We start from the raw sequence: 27,362 nt of genomic DNA on the forward strand, positions 1-27,362 counted from the left end.
CTCTGGCTCTTCCCAAAGTGCAAGACAGAGCCTTTTGGGTCAGGTGGGTAAGATGCCAAAGCACGTAGAAATTTGGAGATGGAAATAGCAAGAGCTCCTAACAGGGTTTCCAATCACAACTATCTGCCAGCATGTGTCGTGTCTGCACACTCAGCATCAGTGTTCTTGGGGAAGATAGACACAGAAAAATGGAGAGTGTTTGGACTGTAGAAACTATCTACCATACCCTATAATCTGAACTGTGGAGAAAATAGATATGTTGATACGCTTTTTTTATTTTGGCACTTAGCTGTTATCTGACATAATCTCAAAATACCTTTGTAAAATGGTGCTTTCTGCCTTGCAAGTGTTGCTCAGCTCCTGACAGCGAGCAGGAGGGTGAGCAAAGCTCCCCAGCAGATACCTGCTCTCTAACCACTGCCTACTCTGCAGCAGGGGTGTGAAGAGCAGAATAGCATGATGTGATGAGGGACAAGACATGTGTGGGTCAGAATACTTGCTAGGCAGAGGCAGGGATCATGGTTGAGGTCTTTGTGAACAGGTGTCTGTGTCAGGGGCCAGCAACAACTATGGCAGAGATCAGGAGCAACCCTGCTAGCTGTGTAGCTCCTGGCTTGTGGGCAGTCCTGCCCTGGGGCTTGCTGTCACTGAATGGTCAGCACAGAAGGAAAGACTAAGTGGTGAAGACACTGGTTAGTACTGTCTTCTCATCCCTGAGAACACTGATTATTTGCCAAGAGGCTTCTCTGCTCCCTTAGGACAGCTGCTAAGCAGCAGCATATCCCCAGCATGAACTGAAACAGGACACAATGATGGTCAGGACCTTAATCTAAACTACTTACTGTTATATAAGTGTCTAAGACTATATAAAACTATAAGACTATAAAAGTGTCATCTACACTATAAAGTAAAAACAAAGAAGATGACTGTCTTAGCAAGGACTTACCCTGTATGCCTGAAAACTGCAGCACGGTACAGACTGAGGGCCACAAGCATCTTTCCAGTTACAGCTGTGACTCTGGTGGTAAACGTTCCAGGGCCACTTGTGGTCATAGTACTGAATGCTACGCATCTTTTTTCTCCAAAACTTGGTGACCACATCCCACTGGATAGATGGTCCCTGTCCTGTGCTGCCTGTGTCATGTTCTGGCTTACCTAAAATATCTACCCCCATGGATGGCATTAAATTCCGGCAGCCAGAATTTCTCCCTGACATGTTTTCCTGGTGTAGACATAACTCTTCTGTCCTCCAAAGGCAGCAGGTCTTTTCCTGGCTGTAGCAGGCAGATTCAGCCTTCATCAGTCCAAAAAGGAAAATGTCACTAGCACAATTTTGTCCCGAGCTGTGGAGTTTCTTTCTTACAACTGTACTTTGAAGGAACTCAGGGGCAGGGCTCTCACTGACTTCAGTCAAATCAGGGTCCAACCATGGTGCTACAAATAAGCTTTCTTCGGGGATAAAGTGAATTTAGACTTTAAACCACTGGTTAGTGTCATTACTGATTTTTCTATACCTATTGTTTAGCCAAATCTCTTAAGGAAATGAGGCTACTGTGGACTGATTGTATGCCATCTTCTCAGTCCCGGTAACTTTTGATCCTGCTGGCCAATTTCAACTAACCATCCAACTGGGTTTAAATTCTTGCCTGCATATAGACAGAAAGGCAGCACTCCCTGAAAGGACTGTGATGTGATCTCTGCATTCCTGAGAATCATCAGGCCACAGAGATGCACAGAGCACCCAGCATGATGACACTTCTGCCACAGCTTTGAGATGTTTAGATATCAACAAACCTCAAGACAAAAATCTGTAAGAAGTATGGCTTTTCATGTTCTTAGTGCTTACAATTGTTGCTACTGGTACTGCTCAGCTTTTTAGGTTTGTGCAGTGCTGAACTTCAATGACAAAACATCATATATACAATGAAGTGCTTAGGAGTTGGATACCATTCCAGACAACTGAAAAACACAGTAGCATACTTGAAAATCTTGGCACCTGAGATATTTACACCAAAAAACAATGTACCTTCATATAGCAGAAACTTAGTAGTTGGCAGTTGTCACCAACCATTTTTGTTCAGAAACAACTTAGTTTCTGACTTAAGTTTTTAAGATTTGAGCGCTTTGGAGTAAGTCTTTGGTATTTACCTGTTCATGCTCTAGTCATAAGAAGAAATGAGTCCTTTGTCTCCCCAAGCCAGTAAAAATTACTAGTTTCACTGCTTCTTTTTCTAAAAACAGAAGCCTCCACAGTGGGAGTTTAGTTATTGGGTTGATTTTCACAAAAGATTTCATTTGATTTGCTGCAGTCCTTTGAAGTAGCTGCTGGAGAACAGCACAAGATTTGCATAGACAAATGGATATAGGTATAGATTATAATTACTCATATGAATTTGATTTCGATTATAATTACTCATATGAATACCCTAATGAAACCAACATCTGTGAAATGGGTGACTATTTCACATTTAACATCTATCTCACTGCTGTCCTCTACACTCTGGTATTTTTGCTCAGTCTGCTAGGAAACACTTTGGTGTTATGGATCTTATTCAAATATGAAAACCTTACATCTTTAACAAACATCTTCATCATGAATCTCTGTATCTCTGATTTAGTCTTCTCCTGCATGCTGCCTTTTTGGGTACTGGATCAGTCCTTTGGATGGATTTTTGGTGAGTTCCTTTGCAAAGCATCAAATGCTGTTTTCTCCATTGGCTACTACAGCGGTGTTTTCTTTTTGACTCTCATGACTATCCTGAGGTACTTGTTTGTAGTGAACCCCCTTTCAACGCTGAGATCCCAGACGCAGTGCTGTGGTGGTCTGGTGTCCTTGGTTGTTTGGACTGTTAGCATATTAATTGTGGTTCCTGAGGTAATCCACACCACAGTGCAAGAAGACTTGGAAGCGCACAAGTTCTGTGATTATGCTGATGGGAAATGGAAAAAGGTGGACATTTATGTGAGAAATGTACTCTTCCTGCTTTCCTTTGGAGTCATCGTATTCTGTTACTGCAAGATACTCATAATCCTGCTTAGAGCAAGATCTCGCAGAAAGCACAGAACTGTGAAACTCATCCTCATTATTGTGGTGGCTTTTTTCCTGTGCTGGGCACCCTACAACATCCTCAGCTTTCTGACTACTCTTCCACCATCTACCTGTCAGTATGCAAAAGATTCCAACCTTGCCTTTCACATCAGCCGTAAAATTGCATTCTCTCACTGCTGCCTCAACCCTGTGCTCTATGTATTTGTTGGAGTCAAGTTCAAGAGCCACTTGGCACAGTTGTGCAGTCTGTGTTCACACTGCAGCAATGGTCAAGTCTCCAACCCCAGGACCTGCTATGAAGGCAAATTCCAGCATGAAGGGGCGTCCATCTACTGAAGTAAGACCTAACTAATAGGACTAATCCTGGATGAACTTTCAGATTTTGCATGCCATGGATAGCTTCTAATTCTCTGAGGCACTTCCCTGAGAAAGACACACAAATTTGCTCTTTGCAGACATTCTCTGTATGGAAAATAACAAAATGTATTTGCAGTGTGATGGAGAGTTGAGAATGACAAGAAATTGCTTCAGTGGCCTGTGTGCCTTCAGTTTACACTTTTTTGTGCAGTGAGATGGATTTTCTCTCATTTATACTCTCTTTTGAAAAGAAAAAGTGTTTTTTCCTTTGGGCACTAAAACATCAGGTTTTAACATAAAAGTTGTTGCATATCTCTTTCTTACCTGATTTAAAATACTTTGATTGTATATAGCAATGGACACGTAGGTATTTAATCTTTTTTCAGTGTTTATCAGTTTATTGGTCTTTTTTTGCATGGGGGGCAGGGGGGGGCAGGGGTGTTCTCAGAATTAACTGTCCTGACAAAAGCCACAAGACCTCAGAGTTTCTGAAGGTCTCAGGGCTAATGTTCTTTTATCTTTTGGTAGACAGATATACACTGAAACTAACTTAGTGTAAAAGTAAGTCTTTCGAGTCTGAAATGGAAACTTTGGGAGAGCCCTAGAAGGAGCACAAGCTGTTAAACAGATACTTCACTAGGATATCAGTTTTCCTCCTGTTACTGCTCTTTGCCACAAGATTCTTCCACCCTTTGAATATCACTTCAGATTATTGCAGTAGATCAACAGCCAATCTCCCAAGCAGGGCGGGAGCATATTTGCTTCCAAATGCTCTTTCCCTCCTTTTCTCCCTTTGCCATGGTGCTGAGAAGAGCTAAACTTCTAAATAGATGATAGCACAAGAACAAATGGCTTTTTAAAAAGCAGAATAAAAATAACTTGCTTTATTTGTAAAATTAATGTTTGGCCTTCTTGGGTTTTGTTGTTTGGTTGGTTGGTTTTGGGGTTTTTTTTGGTTTTTTGTTGGTTTGGGTTTTTTGGTTTTTTGGTTTGGTTGGGTTTTTTTTAAGAGGAACTGATATTCTTCTTCATTCTAGCTCAATCGGGCTTTTTCCCAGGCAGTGTAACATATACTGCATATTCCAGCGTAGCTGAATAACAAAGTCTCAGGAAAGCAGAATATATAAATTCCTGGCATTTGTATAGAAAGCCAAAGTAGTTTTGCAGTGCCACCAAGCAATGGTTTGGCAATGATTCTAAGCAACAATTTGGCTTTTTGGGCATCTGTCTTGAAATGTCTTGTGCTGTTTCCACACTATTTCAATTGGTCTCTAAAGATTATCTGGAGCAGACAACAGATTCTTCACAGCTGCTGTATGGTTTGCAAAAAGCAGAAACTTAGATGGGCCCATGGTACAATATCCTATTTCTGCTTATATCCAGAATCAGGAACACCTAAGGAAAAGCATAAGAATGGGGCAAACATATGTGACATAGACTCATTAATCCCACAGGGGAACTTGCTTGTGTTCAAACAAACCATAGAAAGGTAGAAGTGGTCATATTTTCTGGTTTTGGTGGAGACCAGCCTTTGGCTATTACCTACTGATAAGAAACATTTGAAATTAATGTGGCTTCAAAAGACTTTGGGCTGGAGACTGTCCTTCTATAAGCTGTCTCTTCAGTTTTTAAAGAGACAACTTATTGAAGGACACATGAGTCCAATTTTTTTCTATTCTGGTAAGCCAGGACCACTTCATGGGCACCAGTAAAGCTCCACAATGAAAATACTGTGAGCATGAGTACAAAAAGGTCTTGTGCACCTACATAATTTCAACAAGTTGTCATTCAACTCATTGACCTAGAGCCACACGACTGTGAAATCTTTTCTGTTAATATATTTTACATTTGTCTTAAAAAATTGAGAAGTGTAACAGAAGCAGGAAGACTGAAATTAACCTATTCTGCCCAGTGTTTAGCAAATTATTTAAATCTGTTTGTAGCTTGAGCATATTTTGTTACGGTGTATCTGAGCATGTAAATGGAATTATTAATATTACCCAACTGTACTGCTGCCATAACCAAAGTAATTCAGAATGTAGATATTTTGCCTCCTGATATAATGAAGTAGTACTAATAAACATTCAGAAATTCAGTGGAATACTATATTGTGATTTTTGTTCTCAGCCTTTGATAACAACCTAATAAAGTTAAGGTATTTTCAGTTAAAGAAGTAATTGTGAATTTTCATAGGTTAATATAGTGTGGAAGAGACTTCTGCAGGTGACCCACTCCTCCATGCTGCTCACAGAAGTTCTATCTTTCTGGTCAGACAAGGTCACTCAGAGCCTTATCTGGTCAAACTGATCATCTGCAAGAATGGGAATTCCATAACTCTTCTGAGTCCTTGTTGCAATGCTTAACAACTCTTATGGTGGATGTTTTTGCTTCTACATGAACAAAATTTCTTTTGCTGCAACCTGGTGATGTTGCTCCTTCCTTGCCTTCTCCATGTCTTCACATTAGCTAATAGAAAAGAGCCATCAGATCTCCCCTAAGCCTTGGATTTGATGGGGTTAAACATATGTCAGACAATTTCATCTCCTCATATGTCATGTGCTCCAACTCCCTGTTCATCTTGGTGATCCTCCACTGGATCACAGTTAGTCTTCACTGCTGCAAGGGCATGTGACTGTATTGTGTTCAACTTTTCATCCACTTGAAATCCAAGATCTTTTCCTTCAAAGCTAACCTCTAACCACATGTTTAAGAAAGCATCCTGTTTCTACTAAAATCAATGATAATTTTGCTTCTGATCATAATCAGGGCAAGAATCAGATTCATAAATGCATGCAATTTTGGCAAAGCACAGCATGTACTTCTTTACTGCCAGAAGTGTTTTTACTGGGAGTCAGGATACCTTAATATTCTCAATATTTTGAAACACTGAGTTTATTGAAATCATAAACAAAATTCTATCTTTTACTTATGGTCACTCTGCAGTTGAAAATGCCCTTGCTTGCCCAGTGAAGCAAAAAATCGAGAAGAGCAAAAAAAAATGTGAGGAGTAGAGTACTCTTTCCATATTCAGGAACTACTCAGGTGAAAAAATCAAAATATTTTTGAGTTTGTTTCATTCCTCTTAACAATGCTGCTTTTTTCCAGCAAAGAGAGACAAAGAGAATATGCTCTTTATCCATGTGCCACTCATATATATGTGTATAAAGGACTCTGTTTCATTTAAGCTGCACAGTACAGAGTCTATGTCTTGGCTGTCCCACATCATTGCTGGTGCAGTTGAAACAGCACCAAACCAGATCGGAATCTTGGTAACTACTTTGTCCACACAGGAGTGAAATGCAGCCAGCTCTGAGCAGTGATAGCTCCTAAATCTGATGTGCTCCAGTGGAAGTCAGTCTCAGCTGACCTGGTATTTAGCAGAATATTCTTCCAAGCTCCTCAGCCACCTTGTCTAAAATGCCGTATTTGCTTCTAGAGGTTTTCCAGAGCTTTGCTGGTTCTTTTCATGTTGCCTACCCCCAGCTTTATACCTACTGACAATTATTTGTCCACCTATTCAAAACAGAATGCCAACAAATGCAAAAAGTGCTTCCAAAGCTTTCTCCCCACAGTCACAGAAGGGTTCTGATGATGAACAGCAGCCTGTTGTTCAGTCTAGCTACAATGGTATGTTAATCCACTGAGGGTGACCAGGGAAACTGGGAGTTAGCAACTCTCATAAAATACCTCAAGTGCCTAGGGGAAGCAAAGCCCTTCCAGTCATTATATAACATCAATTAACTTGAAAAAAATTTAAAGAAAATATGTAGCATGTATAACAATAATGTCAGACAGATGGGAAGAAGACATTCGGTGGACACATACTCAGAGACTATCTGAGATCCTCATCTACTATCCACAGGAGACCATTAAGGAGCAATTTAGTTGTTTTAGTTGATAGAGTTGGCTACCTCTACTACATTCCCTCACACAATGAAAAGACTTTTCCCAACAAAGGCTTTCCTTCTGCTGGGATGATATTGCCTTTCTAGAGTTAGTAAAATTGATAATAATTCCCATACAGCTCATCATAGTTTATAAAGAAGTAAATCTACACATTTTATCAGAGTGAAAATACAGGAAAGGAACACATGGAGAAGGTAACACTTTTTTTTTTTTTCCTAGTGCAGCTTCCAAAACCAAAAAAATCTCTAACATCTTTTATTGCTAAGAAACAAGGAAATACTGAAAATTCTAAAGAAGTGTTGGTCAGCTATGGACCTAGTTGGAAACAGCATGTTTTCCTCTGAAGAAATTGATGTGTACATAAACGGGCAATAATTCAATAATTAACATCAATAATTAAATATTTCTGAAAGCTGCTTGTCACTACATAATTAAAAGGAGGAACAATCCATTCTAATTGATTATTTTTGAGTGAAAAGTAGAATTTCACACAAACTTTTTGAAAATATGTAAAATAAAATTCATTGCAGTGAAATTATTTGGGATTTGATTTACCATTATTTGTGTTTGATGACCCTGAGATTACTTTTGGAAGACACCCAGTTGCCTAGAGATCAATGGAAAACAAACATTCATTTTAAGCAGATGCTCCTGGCACTGCTGCATGATTCAGCATAGTGTGCCAAGGAAAGTGAGCCTGAAGGTTGCTTCCAAACTATGTAAGACATCCCACTGCATTCACAAGTCATGTGCTTTCAACATCCATAGCCTATAACCTGCATTTCTGAGGACACTAAAATGCTTTCGAGCTTTTAAAAAAACATACATTAGATCTAGATTAATCACCAAAACTCAAGGTCACTTAGTCATTCTTATACGTGGAGGATGATGGAGACATGTCAGTGACTATGTAGTATGTATATTTCCTCAAGAGTCTTGAAAATTTGATGCTTTGATCTTCAGCCTAAGCTGATGTTTATGATGCTAATAAAGTCACAAGCATTGTGGCAAGGACTGATGCCAAACTGCTTCCTCACAAGTTTAATTTAAAATCATTTATTTACCAAAGCAATGAGGAAAAAAAAGCAAAGGAAGTTTTTCAAGTTTGCAATTCAAGTGCAAAACAAGCATAGCCTATTTCAGGTGCTGGGAAAGAAATGTCCTTTCAGAGAATCATATGCATTATGGGAGGGTTGAAATCTGAAAAGAGGAAACAGACTGCTTGTAGAAGGAGCCTGGTGCTGTGAGCGTTAGGAACCCCATGTCCCTGTACCCCCCCACACCCTGTCTCAGGAAGCAACCTCTTGTTCCACTTTCACACCTGCTTTCTTCCAGTCTCTTACTTTATGTGAACACATTAATCCCTGCCCATGTCTTTCACAGAACTACAGAATCAATTTGTTTGGAAAAGACCTCAGAGATCATGGAGTCCAACCATGACCAAACACTACCATGTCAACCAGACCATGGCACTGAGTGCCAAGTCCAGTCTTTCCTTTAACATCTCCAAGGATGGTGACTCCACCACCTCCCTAGGTAGCCCATTCCAATGTGTAATCACCTGATCTGTGAAGAAACTCCTCCTGCCGTCCAACCTAAACCTCCCCTGGCACAGTTTGAGACTATGTCCTCACATCCCTTCAGCTTAGGGATGAGGATTTTCCTTTCATCAACTGGCGAGAGCAGAGAGCAGACATCTGCTGCACAGCAGATTTATCATGCCTGACTCTTACATTTGCTTCACTTGTCTGTGCAAAGAGCTTGACGAACTGATGTGTAAATGAGGAAAAAAGAAAAAGGAAAATCCCCATATAAAATAGTCCTAAAAGCAACAGTCGGTACTATACCAAAAAGTTACCGTATTAAAACAAAAAAACAAAAATGTATTAATTTTTTTTTTCAGTGGTGCCCAGCTACAGGCCAAGGAGCAATGACCATAAACTGAAACACAGGGAAGTTTCACCTCAGCGTGAGGAAGAACTTCTTTCCATTGAGGGTGGCAGAGCACTGGAGCTGGCTGCCCAGGGAGGCCGTGGAGTCTCTGTCTCTGGAGACATTCCAAACCCTCCTGGATATGCTCCTGGGTCACCTGCTCGAGGTGACCCTGCCTTGGCAGGAGGGGTTGGACAGATGTCACCAAAGTTCAGTCCAACCCGAACAACTCTGTGATTCTGTAAAAAGCGACCTTGCGTGAGGGCACCAGGAACACCAGCTGCCCCCGAGAGCAAAGCACCCCAACCCTGCAGCTGTAGCCGAAAGCGGCGATTTCCCCCAAAGTCCCGTCAAACCCCTCAGCTTTCCCCGCGGCGCCCGGTCCCCCCGCCTCCCCTGGCGCTACGCCCGGACACGCCCGGGAGCTGGGCGGCCCCGCCGCGGCCTCATGGGAGCTGTAGTCGGGCGGGGAGCGCCGGAGCTCACCCCGGGCCGCCTCTCCGCGACATGGCGGCGGCGGCCGCGCAGGTACTGAGCGACCCCTCCCGAGCAGCCCTGAGGGAGCGCGGCGGGGCCGGGGGCGGAGGGAGCTGGCGGGGAGAGGGGGAAGTAACTTCGGCGGCTTCCACTTGTTGCGGCGCCAAGCTCGGCTTCGAGGGGAGGAGTCCCGGCGGGGAAACAGCTGCCGGCCGCCTTAGGGGGTGCCCGGGTCGGCTGAGTGGCGGGCTGAGCGAGGGCATGGCAGGGGCACATCGCCCGGGATGGGCTGGACGCTGGCTGTCATCGCCTGGGAGCACCCCGAACGGGGGGTCGCCGTCCCTCAGGGCTAGCGCCTGGGCGAACATTGGCCACCATCCCGTCCCAGTCCCCTGAAGTGTCAGAAACCCCCGGGGAGCGCTGACTTTAGGCCGACAGCAGCACTGCCCTCTGTTTTCTCCTCTCCTGCAGCTCCAGGAGGAGCGGAGTCACCGTGCTGGAAAGCAAACACCCGCCCGTGTCCGTGCCCTCACCCCGCTATAAAGTGCTGACAGGCAAATATTTTCCGCGGCCCTAATCCCGCTTTGCCCTTGTGTCGGCAAATCTCCGGCGGATGGATAGGGAGAGTTTTGCTGGCACACGGGTGGCTGGGGCTGTCTCCAGGGCAGATGCCGGGTTTGCAGCCGGCCCTCCTCCTCCGGCTTACGCTGATCCTGGTAATCCAGAGTGAGCAAGGAGAAGGAGAAAACCCAAGGTTTTAGTGAAATGGTTGTCTGTCGCCTTTGGGGGCTGGATTCCCGTCGGGCAGAGGTCCTGCGGTGGTGAGTGGGGCGGTGGAGGGGCTGTGCCGTGCTTTGGAAACTGGGGAATTCCTTGCTGCTGCAGCTGCCCCGGCACAGGGCCCTGTTGTCTGCCCGGGTCACCGCATCCAGCCTCCGGCTGATTTTTGCAAGGTTGGTTTGGCACACAGAGCTGGTCAGCTGTAGACGTCACGCTCCTGGTTCTGCCTCTCACTTGAAACCGAGTTTTGCGTTCTAAGTTTCAAGTTGAAACCGAGGGAGAAATACCAGGCCTTTTTTGTCTCTGTAATGTTGAAAAATGAAAGTGGGTGATTTTATCCAGCTCTGACTTTGTGCACTCATGAAGGCAAACTCGGATGAAACTTTCAGGGTAAAACACGTTCTCTGTCTTGCCAGTAACATGGCAACATGTTCTCTCTTGCTGCCATGCAGTAGCATGGTTTATGTTTTCTCGGTTTTATGGTGTGCAAGGCAGTTTCTTGGAGTCTTCCAACAGTCCTCGTGGGAGTGCTTGAATTTAAAAAAATATTCTAGACGTTCCAAATAGTGTTTCCCAACATTCACATTTAGAAGACTGCACAGCAGTTAAAAAGTTGCATCTAAGATACTGTGGTACAGAGCAAGTGATAGTCATTTTTCTCTGCTTGTTGTAGTATATATACACATATAGTTGTAGTATATATATTTGACAGCATTTGTTGTAAACGGGGTTTCACTACTTCTTCTCAAGAGGCTGTTAGTTATGGAGCCTGATTTTCATGTGCAAAGGAGTCTCTTATGTAGACCATTTTATAACAGTGAAAGAGTGTATTATGTTTGCAGTCTCTCTCTCCACTGCTAGAGCGTTACATAAAAGGAATAGGAATTTGTCCTAATATCCTGGAGGGTAGGGCTCCTCTTACAACTTGTTTGATGGGTGATCAAGACCTAAAGAAACAACCAGGGAGAGAAAACTAGTCAAGTTGTAAAGAAAAGTATGTAAAATTGCAGAAATTATGTGGTAGAACTAAGGAAAAGTAGTGCTGAATTTTTTTTAAACTCAGATTGTTGTTTTTCTTAGTTGATCACATTTAAAAATTGTCTGTTTATCAAGTAAACACTGAACCCTTCTAGTATTCTTTACATGTTTTTGAGAATATGTTTTTATTGTTACACGTTATTGGTTTTATTTATTTGTATTACTATGCATTTATTTGTTTGGTTTTGCCAATGCAAGTAAACTGTAGGCAGCTTGTATGTAATTTAGTTCATATTTTGGTGTACTAATTCCTGTTTGTCCATGGAGTGGTGGCCCTTTTTGTCCAAAAATTCTATCATAGTATTAATTTAAAATCCTTTGCCCAAATGTATTCTGAAGAAAGTTTTACAGTTTGTAACACTGGTAGAAGGAACAGAACTTTTTATGCAAAGTCCCTGGATCTCAGTGCTTGGAACAGCACTGGGAAGCTGTTGCTGCATGGGACCTTGACTTGTAAGTCCTTCCTTTGGTTTAATATTTTTGTCCATCACAATATTCTGTGTTGTTTGGTAGTATAGTGACCTCAGCAGATATTAACTGTTAACCCCTGAATGAATCCTGCTGGGAAGAAGGATGAGGACAGGAAAGGTCTTGCTACTGCAACAAGCCAGTCTAGGTTTCGAAAGGGAACCGGTTGGATCAGGGTATCCCGAATAACTGGGCTCATGCCAAGCCTGCGTCATCTGTGAACCTCTCTGTTCCCAGCCACCCAGCATGACAGTCTCATACACGCCTCTCCTCCAAATAGTTCTAAATCTTTGGGAATTGTAACTCTGAAACTTCCTCTTCCCCCCAAAATTGTGACCTTCACTGGAAAATTCACAAGAAAAGAGGGACAGAGGAAATACTCCGTACTTCCTTCTACACAGGAAGGAAAACAAGAATTCTTTCTGTTGACTCTGAGGCAGCATGACTCACTCGGTGGCCTGTCAGTTTGGGTTGTCTCAGCGTGGTTTTTGCTTGCCTCGCCCTATATTTGGTCTACATGTGTGTGGTCAAAACCTGTAATTTTCAGTGTTGCTTGTTGGTATTTCACTGGGAACTGCATATAGCCCAGGAGTTGTCCTAAGGAGCTGCTGGCTGGCTGAAGGACACATGAGATGCTACAGGTGAGCGAGACTCAACACCCACCTGCCAGACTTCCCAAAACCATTAGCTGGAGGAAGACTTTTCAAGCACTTCTGAAACCTCAGCTTGGAGGGACAGTGTGCAACAGTAGATACAGAGGTAAAATATGCTGCTAAGAAAAGGTCCCATTCAGAGCCAGGATGTAATGGTTGTTGCTTTTAACTATCCCAAAGTCTCAGAGGTGGCTGAGATATTTTAGTCAGGCCAAGCTTGCTGAGGAAATTAATAAGGCTCAGAGACCAGTTTTGGAGACCTGAAAAATATGAGATTTTTTGAAGTCCAAGCTTGTACGATGAGCAGTTTGAGTGGCATGAGTCGCCAAATGCTCCTTGGCAGCTGGAAGTTGTCTGGTGTTTCTATTTCTGTGTCTGTGTGGTGCTCCTCAGCGTAGCACCTGAGCATCATGTGCCTGGCTTGAAGAATGTGCAAAACATTTAAATAGTTGCGTGAGCTATGGAGAGAAAGAGGGATTTTGTGGCAGAGAGGATACAGAGGGACATACCACAGAATGGTTTAGGAGAATTACAGTGTGAAGGGGCAAAATACCTTTGCACTTTTGAATAAATTCTCTATTTTCAGCTCACCATATAAGCATTGGGACAATAGGGGTACCTTCTCCCAGGGGGAGTGAAATAGGATGGGAGTAGCTGTGGAGAAGCAAGTCTCTGGGAGAGTTACAGTCAGGTTAATTGAGAGATGTTAGTAAGCAAGATATAGCATTCCTGACATGGGGTGAGGTCTGGCGAGTCCTAGGGGAAAAGGGCAGACAGGTTTGTTAAAAGCGATACTGGTGCAATTTGTGTTATCAGAAAAGCACTCTTCTCTTTGAAAATTGACTGCTTCCTCAAACAGGGAAGTTCTGTCATGAGATAGGGCTGAGACAAGGTTGTCTTTGTGAGATATGTACTAGCTCATCCCTGTGGTGTTGTTTGCAGAAAGTGGTTATTTGAGTTCATGCTGTTCAACAGTTACTGATGTGAAGGAGTATCAGAGAAAAACACTATTCTGAGTCAGGAATCTGTGTCACTGTTTTGATGCATCTATCCTGTTTGGCAAAGTACAGTGTAAGATTCTAAAGGTTTTTAGGTCAGATGTTAAAGTGGAGATCCAATTCAGTAGGTGCAGCATTAAAAAATTGTTAGGGTTGCCACCTTTGTCCACCCAAGATTAAAAATTAACTCTGTCTCATGGAGTTCTTATCGTGCCACTGTATACTCTTGTCTGTTGCCTAGTTTTGATCTTTTTCTAAAAAGAGGTTGCAAATACAAGGAATAGGTGTGGAATACATGTCAGTTGTCCATAGAATAGAGAAGATTGCACTAAAAATTTATAGAACTTTACTGATTTTTTTGTGTCAGTCTCTTCTGTCAGGTTGGGGTACAAGCAGTATTTTACAAAGGTTGTTAGTTTCTGTTCTTATACTGTAAAATACAAATATTCCTAGAGCACAAGAGCCTTCCCACAAAAAGGCTTTACTGTAGGGAGTTCTTAACTGTAAAAATGCTCCTTCTCTGCCAAGCATTTGCAAAATATGTGAATGTTTTTTTGGCATTTCATCTACTTACTCTCTTCTGCTATGTTATGATACTCTGACAATTTGTTTTTCGGGACACACATTTTCTGTGAGATGTCTTTTATTGCTAATTGTTTATATTCCCAAACCATATTTTTGTCACTGACATGTGAAGGTTTATTGGTGTAGAAAATGAACAGTGAAGATTATTTTAACAAGAAGATTTCAATTCTCGGAATGGAAGCCCTAGCTGTCATTCAGGCTGTGCCTGCTTTTTGCTTTTAATCCTCCTATTTAATGTGATCCAGTGTGTCTTTTTATCAGTCACATATCTTTGTATGCAGTGTTAAAGCACAAAGGGTTGAGTTGCCCAGCAAAAAGCACATATGTGTGCATGACAGAAGAATCACGCTGTCTTTTTGTACCACAGACCCTCACTTCCAGGAAATAATTCTTCAGTTTTGAGGATGTGCATCTTTTATTGGTCTGTGTGATGTAAAATGAGAAAAGCTGCAGCACAGCTGCCATGAATTCTACTGGGACTCTATGTTTGCTGCAACAACAAAGTGCAAAGTAGTTTTTCTAGACAATTGGAATGAAACTATCTAGCGAAATCAGTGGTGTTACGGTCCTGAGAGTTAGGGACGTTCTTTTCCCAGTTCTTCCTTCCTCTTTGCTGTGAGGTTTGCATTCAGTGTTCTTTTGTCAGTGTGTCTTGCAGCCAGCTGTATGAACAGGTAGGTTGTTTGGGGTTTCTTTTTACACAGTGTGCCTTGCAGTTATTAGTCAGTATCTGCATTTATAGGACAAATCAAGTTCACACTACACTAGGGAATAAAACAGTTAAAGTTATTGCGACTCACAAATAGAGGATTTGCCTCAGTGCCCTCGCTTGCCTGGTTTGTTTCATATAGTATGTTAGAAAAGGCATAGGATTGCAGGCACCAAATAATTAAAGGTCTTGTGATACTATCTGGGGTCATGTGATGAAATGCCCTTGTTTGAAATGACTAGACCAGTGTAGTCATATCAACAGGAAATATTTCCACAAGCACTAGAAGGTAGTGGATCTCGGTTTCCAATGAATATTTCTTGCAGATCTGGTTTATTGTATAGCTGAATTACACCAAGTCTGCAGTGTGAGCTCCGCTCTTATTGCACACTGAAAATGCACCCGTGTGGGGGGAGTGGATTCTCTGATATCAGGCTATAGTGGAGGTCTCGCTGTAGCCTTTTTGACGGTGAAGAGACACTATGCTCATGGACATCCTCCCTGCTTCCTGTTTTATTTGCACATGGAGAAGTGTAATATTTTGAAGATGATTACCTTCTGTCAACGTTGGCCAAAATTGACCAATGCATTTAAAAAAAAAAAAGAGTAGCTGCTGGAGATGCAGACATGGTGTAGAAAATGAAGATAAAGGTTATAGAATCAGATTAAAAGTAGGTCATTGTAGTTACTTCACTAACCAGTTTAATTACGGTCATTACATTTTGTTGCCTGTTTTATATGTGTCTCACTCCCCTTCAGGTAAATCTTTTCCTGTATGTGGGCTATTTCCTTTCTGCTTCTTTCTTTAATCTCCAGGATATCCTCCTCTGTAAAGAAGATTGTCACCCCCACACAAGTACTTATGCAGGCAGGGAAGGCAGGAGCCACCTTCAGAGATCAGCAGGCATGGCCCAAGAGTGCAAGGAGGGACTGGTGACATGTCCTGTATTGCCTCCTCTGTGCCAGGTCCTTAGCGTAGCTGCGCTGATGTCATTGCAGCTCTGCAGTTCTGGGCAAGTTAATGCCATCAGCCTTAGTCCAGTGCTGTTATATAAAAGGTAACAATGCATCATCTAAAAGACTTCTGACCCGCAGCAGGTCACTCGTGCCTGAGGAATGTATCATCCTGTTTTCACAAAGCAAATATTTACAGGTGTGCACAGTTGGATAGGAAATGCTGGAGGAGCAGGGATGTGCTCTAAAGAATTCTGGGCAAAATGTTCTGTGATCAGGAAGAACTAGATGAGGTGTTTACAGAAGCTCTTCCTATTTTGAATCCTTGGGAAACAAGTTAAGGTACATTATCAGCTTTCTTTGCCATAGGAAGTGAGAGCTCTGCTCCTTTCTGTGGGATGGACTGTGTTCTCTAAGAGCACCTCTGGAAGAATCATGGAGGGGAGAAGTACCTTTCTCCCTATTTTGTAGAGGAGAAGGCAAATAGAAAAAGTTTCAGCACGTTTGCCATATGAAATAGCCCAGGTCAAAGATTCCCTTCACCTTTGGGAAGAGAAGGGGATAAATGCCCTGGAGCTGATGGAAGGAAGGGGAAGCTGTGAGACCTGGCTCCAGGTATTGAGAAAAGAGGTGACAAGGAGTAGCCAGAGGTGTGGGCTGTGCAGCTGCATGCCTCCAGCTGAGTTGTGGTTTCTTTTCAGGGTTCTCACATTGTACCTAGAAGATCCAAACAGGAATAAAGATGTATATCTTGGGGTGCTTTGGCACAACAGGATCAACCCACTGAGAACACACAGTCTTCTCTTGCTGTGTGTCACTGAGTTGTTGTGCACCCAGTAGCCATTTATGTGTGACTTCTGGGCAAATACACTGACTTAAGCAGTGCTAATGGGCCTAGGGAAACTAGTCCTTAGGACTGCCTTAGTCCTCCTCCAGTGAATGTGCATCCTGCTGGGAATTAGCACTTGACAAGGTCCCGTGCTGTGCCTGGCTGGCACAGGATGCCGTGTCCCACTCTCTGCTGGGTATTGCAAAATAAAGGCTCAGTTCCCAACTGCCTGCTCTTCCAGGATCTCTGTACATGCCTGCAGTTGGCCTGGTCACTATTTTCCTGGCATGCCTCTTACATAGCTTTTGTGCCTCAGCAGCCTTGAATGGGAGCTTGTTCTGGCCTTTGGGAAACACAGACAGGAGGATCCCCGTGTTGGTCCTTGCTCTTTTCCTTCCCTGTGTGAGGAATAGCAGTTGGTTTGGCCACACTTTTTGACTTCCACTGCCCACATAGCACAATCTTCTCACTTAAACTTCTTTCTGTAACAGTCGCCAAACTGAACAGATATGGCTGATAGTACTGTGCCTGCTTAGAAAAGGAAACATTGACTCACTGATTTGTTACTCTTGTTTGTTTTTCATTAAAGTCCAAACTCAGCAAGTTGCCAAGAAGTGTAACACTTTGTATCACCACTCGGTAGAATAGAGATAGGAATCTTGGGTTTGTCAGATCTCTGATTTAAGGTAAAAAATCGTGTTTGGCACCACAGGTTAGGTAGTCTGTGCTGTTCTGTCCTGTTCCTGAAGCCACCAGTTGTGGTGGGGATTTTGCTGGCCAAGGCCCTTCCCCAGATAGCACATAGTCCACATGACACTTGTGTCATAGCATAACAACTGCCATCAAAATATGGAAGTGGAAACTAGCAGGTAACAAAGCACAGGTATGCAGAGAAGCACACCTGTAAGTCTAGTTTCAGCCTTTTTTTTATACTTAATGTGTTTCTGTCTCTATGGCTTTGTTAATATTTGCTTTTTTTCAAACGGAAAAGAATATGTGATTGCTTCCTAATATACCTAAATACATGGAGTAGGAAGGATGGCCCATTTGATTAATTCAGCCTACTTCAGCCATGCCAATTTAACTCTTTTGGGAGTAAAAGAAAGGACAGAGAAAGGAGATATAATAATGTGACTTAATCACATTGGATTTCAACTCTTTTAAAGATTTTAATTACAACTTAATTTCATTGTAGTTCAGCTTGAATTATAACAAAAGCACTGATGAGTAACACTAAATTTTCCGAAGATTCAGTACTTTGGGTGTTGTGTTTGCTTGAAACTTTGGCTGTACCTCTGCAGACAGAATTCTGAACAACCTTTGAATAGGATGCTTAGTAAGATCCCTATGTAGTTTCTATGTGGCTTTTGTCTTTGAATGATTGTTCTCAGATTAGCTTTGAAAAGATTGTATCCCCAGGCGTGGTTGTTTTAGTAACGTTTTTGAAGCTTTTAATTAATTTTACTTAAGGAAAGATTTTCTGTGCCTGCCAACTCACTTGTAGTTGTCCTAAGCCAGGAAGGTGGTGCAAGGTATGTTTATTCAGCCAGGGATGCTGTAACAGAGCTTAAAATAACGTGGTGTCGTCTTCCATGTGTTGGGAACAGTGGGTTCTGAGAAGGGGTTGAGAGGTATTCCTTATGTCCTAAAATCACACTCCAGTACTAAAGCTTTTAGTAGCTCTTACACACTGAAAAAACACTTCAGGGGCAGATAGTCAAGCATGCATCATTTTTGACTCCTTGGCCCATGTCTAGTCTCTGTCTTGAAAGTCTCTCTGAAATGGAAAAGTTGTCTTATCTTTTTACTCTTCAGCCTGCAGGGAAGATCTGGCAGAGGGTTTGGGGAGGGAAAAACATGTGTCATTGGAACCTCCCTCAGGGTCACAAGACGGATTGCATGAAATGCCAGCCTGAGCTGAGCTGTACAATTAGCTGTGTTGTAACTCCAGCCAGAGAAAATTGCTCTCTGAGGTTTGCTTAGTAGTTTTGAAAGATAGAATTGAAGAAATAACTGAAATGGAAAGTGAAATCTAGAGGAAAATATAACGGAGATTGCTGGAAAAGAGTTGGCCTTGAAATACATTAGTCAACAGGATCTACAATGCAAAAGCACCTCTCTGCTACTCATTTGAGTTGATAAAGACTCATTTTATTTTTGACTTTTACAATTGCAGGTGTCACAGAGAATAATAATCAGCGTCAACCCAATGATCATCAAGGATATGAACTCTGCTGTTTTTATCTAGATGGATGAAAAGGTTAACAGCCCAGAAGGGGAGTTCCTTTTGTTTCCAAGATGGCAGCAACTAGTGGTGAAAGCCAGCTGCAGCGGATTATCAGAGACTTGCAAGGTACAGTGAGTGCTATGCTGACGGATATGCTCTGGAGGCTGGACTGTGATCTCCAGGGTGTTTAGATAACAGAGTAGGAGTTGTGTTTTCAGTTGTGTAACTCTTTCCTGCAGCAATTATAGTAACATAATTCAAGGTGTGCAGTGTGACTGATGGTTTTTTGTGAGACCAGTGTTGTACCTTCTGCAGGACCCTGAATTCTTAAATCCTGCAAATTTAAACATACAAGATAACAAGTAAGTGTTACAATTTAAAGGAAGGTGGCTGTGTGGTTTGCATTGTGAGCTAGGACTTTGTTGGCATGCACAGAGCTATGCTGAAATGACTTCATGTGAAGTAAGGAGAAAGCCAGATTTTTAGGCCCTTCCTTGATGGGAAGCTGGTGTGAAGTTGCTGCTAATGTGGGAAGGCAAAAATCCTGGAGACCAAACCAAGCTGGGAAAGGAGACCTAGAGGAAGAGTGCTGAAGAATTACACTTGCTGTTCTTGCTGCAGTGAAACCTAACTTTTCTTCCACTAGAAGTAGCCAACCTCATTTTCAACAGTTCCGTTGCAGACAAAATTTCCATCAGATTCGTAACGGTTTTCCTGCTCTGTTTCTGTCCTAATCAGCTGCCTATACTAAGATTCAGATATTTTTCCTTTTAATTTTTAATAAATATAAGGTATATGCACCAAAGCTGAGAATCTAGGTCTTCCTGTAACATAAAAAAGGAGATCTATGTGCTTGCTGACAAGAATAATTTTTAATTTGCAAAGGCTTATTGAATGGGACTGGGAGCTAAAGCTCACTTAGTCACCTGAAATAAGTATAAAACCAAGGGGAAAGCAATCTCAAAATTACTAATTTCTGATGCTGAGAAATACATCCTTCTGGGGCTAGAGTGTCCAGGGGTGCAATAGAGCGTGTTTTAACTTGAGATTTCTCACCCACTATGGGTGTATGTTTTATGGAAGAGAAGTTACTGTATGCTTATTTTTTGTGTAAATTATTTTTCCATTTGTGCTTGTAACCAGCACAAGCTGAACCTTCCTGAATAAAGCATGGAGAAGATAAATGTGCTGACTGAATGACTGTTCTCGTGTTACTGATCCCGTTTAGCAGATTACATGCTTTGTCCTTTCTAATCAGAATTCTGTTTGTCCTGTAGCAATACCTTAATGTGCACATGAGACAGCAAAAAGTTATTTCTCTTCCCTCTGCTGAGGTAGCAGTTAGGAAAACCTGCTAACAGATAATTGCTAAGTGTCAGAAGTGCTAAGTGTGTTTTTAAGAGGAATTAGTCCATAGAACAGATTGACACAGCTTGAGCTTGGATTTTCTTACAGGTGGTCTCAAATTGCAAGCATATCAGTCATCTTTTTGTACTGTCATCAAGACATTTCAGCTAAAACAAAATGAGTCCACATACATAATGTTCATGAAGAAGGCATTTATTTAGTTGTTTATGGATTGAGTGGTATTCCTTTGTGTTAGTTAACTATTTTGGTGTCTTGTTTTAAAGATGCAGTGACTGAATTAAGTAAAGAATTTAAAGAAGGAGGTGAACCAATCACAGATGACAGTGTCAACTTGCAAAAATTCTCCTACAAGCTTGAGTACCTTCTACAGGTAAAAAGTGATTTGTGTCATTTGTAATCCACAGGCAAAGCTTAGCCTTGTTTTCTCTCACTGCCTCTTCAGTATGTGGAGTTTAACTCAATCATAAATATCCAGTTGAGTTGAGTCTTTTTTTGTGTGTGTGTGATAAGTGGACTGAAATATGTGCTACCTATTATATTTATTTCAAGTGAAAATAAATAAATGTGATCCAAAGGCAGTGCTGCCGGTTTGACTGAGGAATGTAAGGCATTTTGTTATTGATCTGAAATATCTGAGCTTAATTTTAAGGATATATCTTTCTTACTTACTTGCTGAAAAAACTATGGTAATGAGATCTTGACATTTTAATGCAAAATAAATACTGGTATGCTGTTAATGGTGCAAATATAATAGTGTGACAAATTTATAGAATTTTCAGAAATTTCACTTTGGAATTTTATTTTATTTTTTTATTGTATGAAAGGCTTGATGCAAAAGGCTGCTTTTTGTCCACCCTTAAAGTTTAAGTAAAAGAGGATGCTGCCTGGCAAGCTGAAATTCAGTTTGCATAGTGTGGTGTTGGTGTCCACATATATTGTAATCATGTCACTGATTGCAAAAAAGACATGCTAATCTAGCCTTAATCTAGGCAAGGGAGTTTTAATTGGGTTGCAGAGGTTTCAGCACAAACTGAAAAATCCTTTGATATTTGAATGGTCCAAGCTGCAGTCCATACCCTTGCTGCATTGCTGCTCTGAATATGATTTAGCTAGAGCAGGTTTTTCTGGTCCATACATGTGGGCTACTGCCACACTTAATTGCAGGTCTCTCAGCAACTGGCTGTTAGTTCATTGCTCTTGAACAGCTCCTGAATCTGCTGCAAATCTTTCTTTCAGCAGTTTTGAATGGACTTCTGTATTTTAAAGAGACCCAGATCATTATTATCTCTTACTGTCAGTAAAGTAGCTTTTGTAACTGCTAGATTGCATCAGTACAATGCAGTGTCTCTTTCCTTTGTCCATACATTGGGGCTAAAGTTAAGAGAAGTCATTAAAACACAAGCTGCTGGGAGATAAACAGAATTCCAAGTAGATGTATGTGTGTGAAAGTATATTTCTGTTTAAAAATCGTAGAAAATATATTTCTGTTTAAGTTTTGCTCATTGCATTTTGTTTTCCTGGTTTAAGTTTGACCAGAAAGAAAAAAGCACATTGCTGGGGAACAGAAAAGACTACTGGGATTACTTCTGCGACTGTCTGGCAAAAATCAAAGGAGCTAATGATGGAATCCGCTTTGTCAAGTCTATTACAGAAGTAAGTATATCAGTTAAGCATATGTTTTGCTATGTCTTTTCAGAGAGCAGTAGCAACAAACCAAAAAAAATACACTGCTTTTAACATATAGAAAAAAGAAACTTGGGATTTTTTTTTGATTCTCACATAAAGTTTAAAAATGCAAGATCACATTTTTGCTAGGGTACTAAATTATGTTGGATTAGATAGCCTAGTTCAAAGACCACTTACACATGTGAATGGACCTGTTTGTCTCTGGTTGTGCCATGCCTTTTCATAAAGTTAGTGCCATTTTCTCTAAAAAGAAATGAAAAATTAAGTCAAGAGTAGCACATGCCCTTTTCAGCACAGCTGGTAAGTGTAAGATGAAAGTTTCACCATATTTGACATTTCCTAAGACTTTTTCAGTTGGTCCATGGAGTTGAGGAGCTCTGACTGAGAGCAGCAGTTTCATCTTCTGTCTCAGCTTTGTTCCTCTGTGTGAAATAGCACGATGAAATTACTCGGGGTGGTTGTCATTATTGCTTTGTCAGGAACAGAATAAAAAGCTTTGTTCCTGTTAGATTTAGATAGTAATGAAAGCTTGATCTTGTAAAAACCATATTATGTCTTCAGCTCAATGCATTGGTGAAATAAATGCTGTGAGAACCTTTCTGTGTTGATCCTTTCTGAGTCTTCAAAATCGTTTGAAGAAGATTTTCCTTGTGGGTAGTAGAGGCAGTGGCATGGTCATACTCACTTCCATGATCTGTGAGCAGTGCTAACTTGCATTGGCAAGTTACTATTTACAGTAGATTTTCCCGTTCTCTTAGGAATTTCTCCACAGCAGCTCTGGATAATGTTGTTTTGATCCACCTGAAAGAGAGCCATGACAGAAGCAGGTTCTGTGTTCCCTGCCTTTCTTCTCTTTGCAACTTCACCAGTATAGAATTTTGCTGTTCCAAGGTGAACAATCCAAGGAAGGGCTCCAGTTTGTTTTACCCATGGGAGGGAAAAGAGAGGCACAGAAATTTGTTTTGAATTTCCCACTACAGGATGACTGGAGAAGTAAAGAGAATAACTGCTGCTGCAGGAAAAAATCCTCTGACTTTAGATAGTGGCCCCTAAATTTTCAGAAGCAGTAGCCACTTTGATTTCTCTGCGAAGGTGGCTGTGCTGTAGTTCTCAATACTCTGTTGCCTGTGGGATCACCTGCATATTACCACATGTGAAGACTACACTGCTTTTTCCTTCTTCTTCAGCACCTCTGGCTGTTTAATTGTCTGCGCAATATCAGAAATTATGGTTTGGAAGCAGGATGTTTTCTACCTCAATTTATATGCAGCCATAGAAATTAACTTGTGGAAGGCTTCTTTAATTTTTATTAACTTGTGGTTTAGGAATGTGAACTCTTTAAAAAAGAATCAGTGAACTGTTTCAGGTAACTGAGCTGACAGACTCAGGCCCCAGTATTAAATGGTACATGACTCAAAAATATGTGTTTTTCCTCTTCATTAGAGGTAGAAATCAGCTGCCAGTTTTTGAACCTGGCTGGATAGAACATAAAGGTTTACAAATGTCCTTTATTTGCTCACTGTACAATACTAGTTGACTTTCAAATGTGAAAGTGAACAAAAAGGAAATAATAATAGCAGTTAATTTTAAGAATGGTCAAACATTCCACAGCATAATGCCTCCTCTTCTGCTCTGCCTGCAGTACTTCTAATATTAGGGTGCACGATATGTGAGAGAGGTGAAGCAAGGAAGCAAGTAAGAGTACCCTGGAAACTGTTATCTGCTCATTAAGCAGAGGGCCTTATTCTTGAGGGTTGTAGGTGAGCAGTGAGTTCTGGTCATTCCCCTTTCCCTTTCAAAAGGTGATTACACTGAACACATATCTTTCCAAATCTTTACAGCCATACATTGCACCTTAGCTACAGTGCTTGCTGTCAACATGGAAACACTGTCAATAGCAGATACTCTGCCTCCCTAATTTCTAGCAGGGCTCCAGCAGGAGGTGACATGGTTTTTCTTCCTAGTAAAATAGTCTCTAGCTACTTGTAGCTGCATATATGTAAATATTTTCCTCTGCTTTTCATCATGTACATTTTTTCTGTTCTCTCCATATTGCTTAAAGAAGGCATTGCAATGTAAAGTGAAAAATCAACGGGAGTAAGGATAGGATTAATTCTGTGGCTTCCAGGGTTTGGGGTTTTTTGTGGGTTTCCTTTTGTGGATTTTTTTTTTTTGACAGTTCTTAAGATACTCATTAAATATGCCTAGTTAGGAAAAACCACTTTTAACACTCCTGTAATAAATCCCTGAAGAAATGTTCAGATATATGCAGGGTGAATGAGGGTGCAAACCAGTTGGTAAGTTAAATTTGCTTTTTCTTGGATACTTAGTGTTTGGGTACCATGGAATTTTGCACTTTGTATCCTATAGAATTCAAACCAAAAATCAGCAATAAGTGTTGCTTTCTTTGTTTCACATTCCATTCAGATTCCATTTATAAGAAACATTTTTGTATGTAGTGGGTTACTGAGTTAAATGAAGAACCTGTGTTACTTCAGAGCAGAAGCTCAGTAACAACAAAAACATGGAAGATGGGTGTTTAAGGTGTTGCTCTCATTTCACTACAGTGGGATGCTGATCATCAGGAGAGAAAGCTTGTGTGGCCTTTAAGCCTTCTTTAACTTTTCAAGCAAAGTTTACAGTGACCAATGAACTTGTGCCTCAGCCTCTCTAGTATTTGTCTCGTGTTCTCTTTTAAATCATAAATGTATTTGCTTTTTTTAATTGGAGCAGTTAGGTGAGAAATTCTTTCATCATGCTCCTTTTCCATTTCTAAATTGGTTACTGACTTTGATGGAAAGAAGAAATGAAACACAGCATTTCACTATTTTGCAGGACAGAAAATGGTTCAGATGTAAAAATAAAACATGAGTTCCCCAAGTCAATAACTATAACAAAATTCAGTGCTGAGCTTTGTGATCACCCTTATGTTGATTTAACAGCTGTCTTCATAAAAAGATCCATTAATTTTTGTCATGCAGCTGCTCTTGGTCTGCAGAAAGAATTAGATTTTAGTCAACTTAACTGCTAAGTATTAAGAGGGGCTTTTTGCATTGTCTGGGGTTACTGTGTCCATGGGGATGTATATTTGTATATGTGTACATCTTTGTTCTGTGACTAAATCTGTCCTAAAGCTCTTCCAGCTGTAGCCATATACATCCTAAGTAACTTAAACATTTGCTTCTGCCTTTGCTGGGCACATTGAGATTTGCCTTATATTGTGAATTGTTCTTAGCATAGTCTGTGCTCAAGTACTCAATACATTAAATGATTCATTGGTCCTGTGGTGCCTTTTATATTATTATAAAGTAGACAACAGCCAGCTGTAGAAATAAATTCATCAAATTCAGAAAATATTCCACCCAATGACAGACTTAGGAAAAGGTGTTTCTCAGTGGCAGTTCTTACTGGTTTCCTTTACAACTTCTTCCTTTACAGTGGCTTGTTGTGAGTATATTGTGTCACTATGCAGGCTGTTCTGGCCGTGTGTCTACATGATTACAAATGGTATTTAGACTTTTCTTTTCTTGTGGTTTCTCCCTTCCAGCTGCGAACCTCTCTTGGCAAAGGAAGAGCATTTCTTCGTTACTCCCTGGTTCACCAAAGGCTAGCAGACACCTTGCAGCAATGTTTTATGAACACCAAAGTGACCAGGTGAATAGCAAAGTACTGTTTTAACTAGTGGGTGTTTGCTCAGTGAGATCAAGCAACATCACCTAGTAGCTATTGAAAGAAATTGAAATGCTTCCAAATGTTTGGCTTAGAGAGCTGGTAATAGGATATGAAGGATAATAGACCTTTTGCCCTGGGTCACTGGTTCATACCTATCTTGGGCTTGTAAAGATTGAAAGTTTTTACAGCTAAATATGTGTGGAGTAGGTTGTACTGATGCTTCTGTATGTCAGCTTCAAAGGTGATGTATTTATAAGTATTGAAGATTTTGGGTTTGATGGGCTATTCATCATGAGAGAGGATTAATTTGGATGTGTTGCACAAAGCCCCAGAAAGCATTTGCATTTATCTCTGGATGGTCACACAGAGGAACAACTTGCCCCTGACCAAGAAACTCCAAAGATAGTTTGTATTTGGTTGGAGGGGCACTGCTAGGGCTTTAAGAAAAAGCCAGCCATTTTCACAATGTGTTTAATTCTGGATGCTGCTTTCTGTTCCTCATTTCTGATGTATTAAATGTGTGCTTTAGGTGTTTACTGTGTGATTATCCAGCATGTAGCAAATATTTTGTATTGTCAGTGATTTGCCTGAGCACGAGAGAAAAAATATTTTTTGAAGGGACTCCTCTAAAGATATTTATGTGGAATTAATTAGAGTTGTTTAATTTCATTGACATTGAAGGGATGGGATATTGTGTGGTGGATCTGATTGTTTTCATTTGTGTTTAGAATACTGTACTATCATTTTTCTGAGGTGGAGTGAATAATGATGCTGTGTTCTTTTGTAAGAGAAACTTCTACTTCTCTTTTGCTTATGAATGAATATTACTTCTTTTTTGTTTGTTTGTTTTCAAGTGACTGGTACTATGCAAGAAGTCCATTTCTGAATTCCAAAATGAGTTCTGATATTGTGGGTCAACTCTATGAGCTCACTGATGTTCAGTTTGACTTGGCATCAAGAGGCTATGATTTAGATGCAGCTTGGCCATCATTTGCCAGGTGAGATGGAGCCACATTTTTATTTTCTATTAACAAGGACATAAAACACCTGCTTGCTAAAGAATCTGTTAAAGCTTCTGCTTTTGAAGGTAGGAATACTTGTATTTGAGCAGATATAAAACTTTCCCATGTATTTATTCCATGACCAAATTGACCTGTTTCTCCTTCACTATACTGTGAACCAGCAATCAGAGTTGATGCTCTATAATATAGCACTTGCAGTGACTGCAGTTTAGGCCCAAATCCCAAGCTATTCTCATCTATACAGGCACATGAAAAAATCCTCTTAGCTTTCTCTGTGTCAAGAAATGAGACATGTGACTGCACACCCAAGCAGTTTGCTTCACTTGCAGCGATGGTGATCCCACTTAGAAGTGAGGGATAACAAAAGCTCCCGGGTCTGGTCCAGATCCATTTGTATCAATGGGAGTTTTCTAGGGCCCTTTGCTGCCACCATCCGGTTGAGCTGCCACCACACAGCAATACAATTCCCTAGAGCAAGGCTATGTTTGTTCTTTTGGATGTGGGAAGTGTCAGCTACCAGCCCCATAATCTTTTACAGGTGCCTTTGATATCCTAATCGTATTTTTCATCAAATTCAGTGATTGTTGGCCGAGACAGCAGGTGCAGTTCTGTCCTTTTTTATGTGGTAGTTACCACTAGATAAATCTTACAT

At 41.1% G+C, this 27,362-nt stretch overlaps 2 protein-coding genes across 5 annotated transcripts in view; both read left to right on the top strand.

The window, feature by feature from the left end:
• The first annotated feature begins 2,288 nt into the window (after positions 1 to 2,288).
• XCR1 (X-C motif chemokine receptor 1) lies at positions 2,289 to 5,501 on the top strand. Its single transcript, XM_085051300.1, has one exon. The coding sequence runs from the start codon at positions 2,357 to 2,359 to the stop codon at positions 3,383 to 3,385; it is 1,029 nt and encodes a 342-aa protein (XP_084907426.1). The 5' UTR covers positions 2,289 to 2,356; the 3' UTR covers positions 3,386 to 5,501.
• Positions 5,502 to 9,650: 4,149 nt separating this feature from the next.
• Positions 9,651 to 27,362, top strand: part of FYCO1 (FYVE and coiled-coil domain autophagy adaptor 1) — a 40,701-nt gene continuing 22,989 nt past the window's right edge. The window contains exons 1-6 of one of the 4 annotated variants that reach the window (XM_085051301.1): positions 9,651 to 9,772; positions 18,912 to 19,088; positions 20,594 to 20,700; positions 21,858 to 21,983; positions 25,564 to 25,670; positions 26,543 to 26,686. In XM_085051301.1, the coding sequence (XP_084907427.1) occupies positions 19,034 to 19,088; positions 20,594 to 20,700; positions 21,858 to 21,983; positions 25,564 to 25,670; positions 26,543 to 26,686 (539 nt within the window). In that variant the 5' untranslated portion in view covers positions 9,651 to 9,772; positions 18,912 to 19,033. Of the gene's footprint in view, positions 9,773 to 10,350; positions 10,543 to 10,656; positions 10,675 to 18,911; positions 19,089 to 20,593; positions 20,701 to 21,857; positions 21,984 to 25,563; positions 25,671 to 26,542; positions 26,687 to 27,362 lie in introns of those variants that run through there. The other 3 variants (XM_085051304.1, XM_085051302.1, XM_085051303.1) reach the window with 3 other exon arrangements.

This window comes from Lichenostomus cassidix, chromosome 2, assembly GCF_008360975.1.
Source record: "Lichenostomus cassidix isolate B80296 chromosome 2, HeHo_3.0, whole genome shotgun sequence".
Lineage (NCBI taxonomy): Eukaryota > Metazoa > Chordata > Aves > Passeriformes > Meliphagidae > Lichenostomus > Lichenostomus cassidix.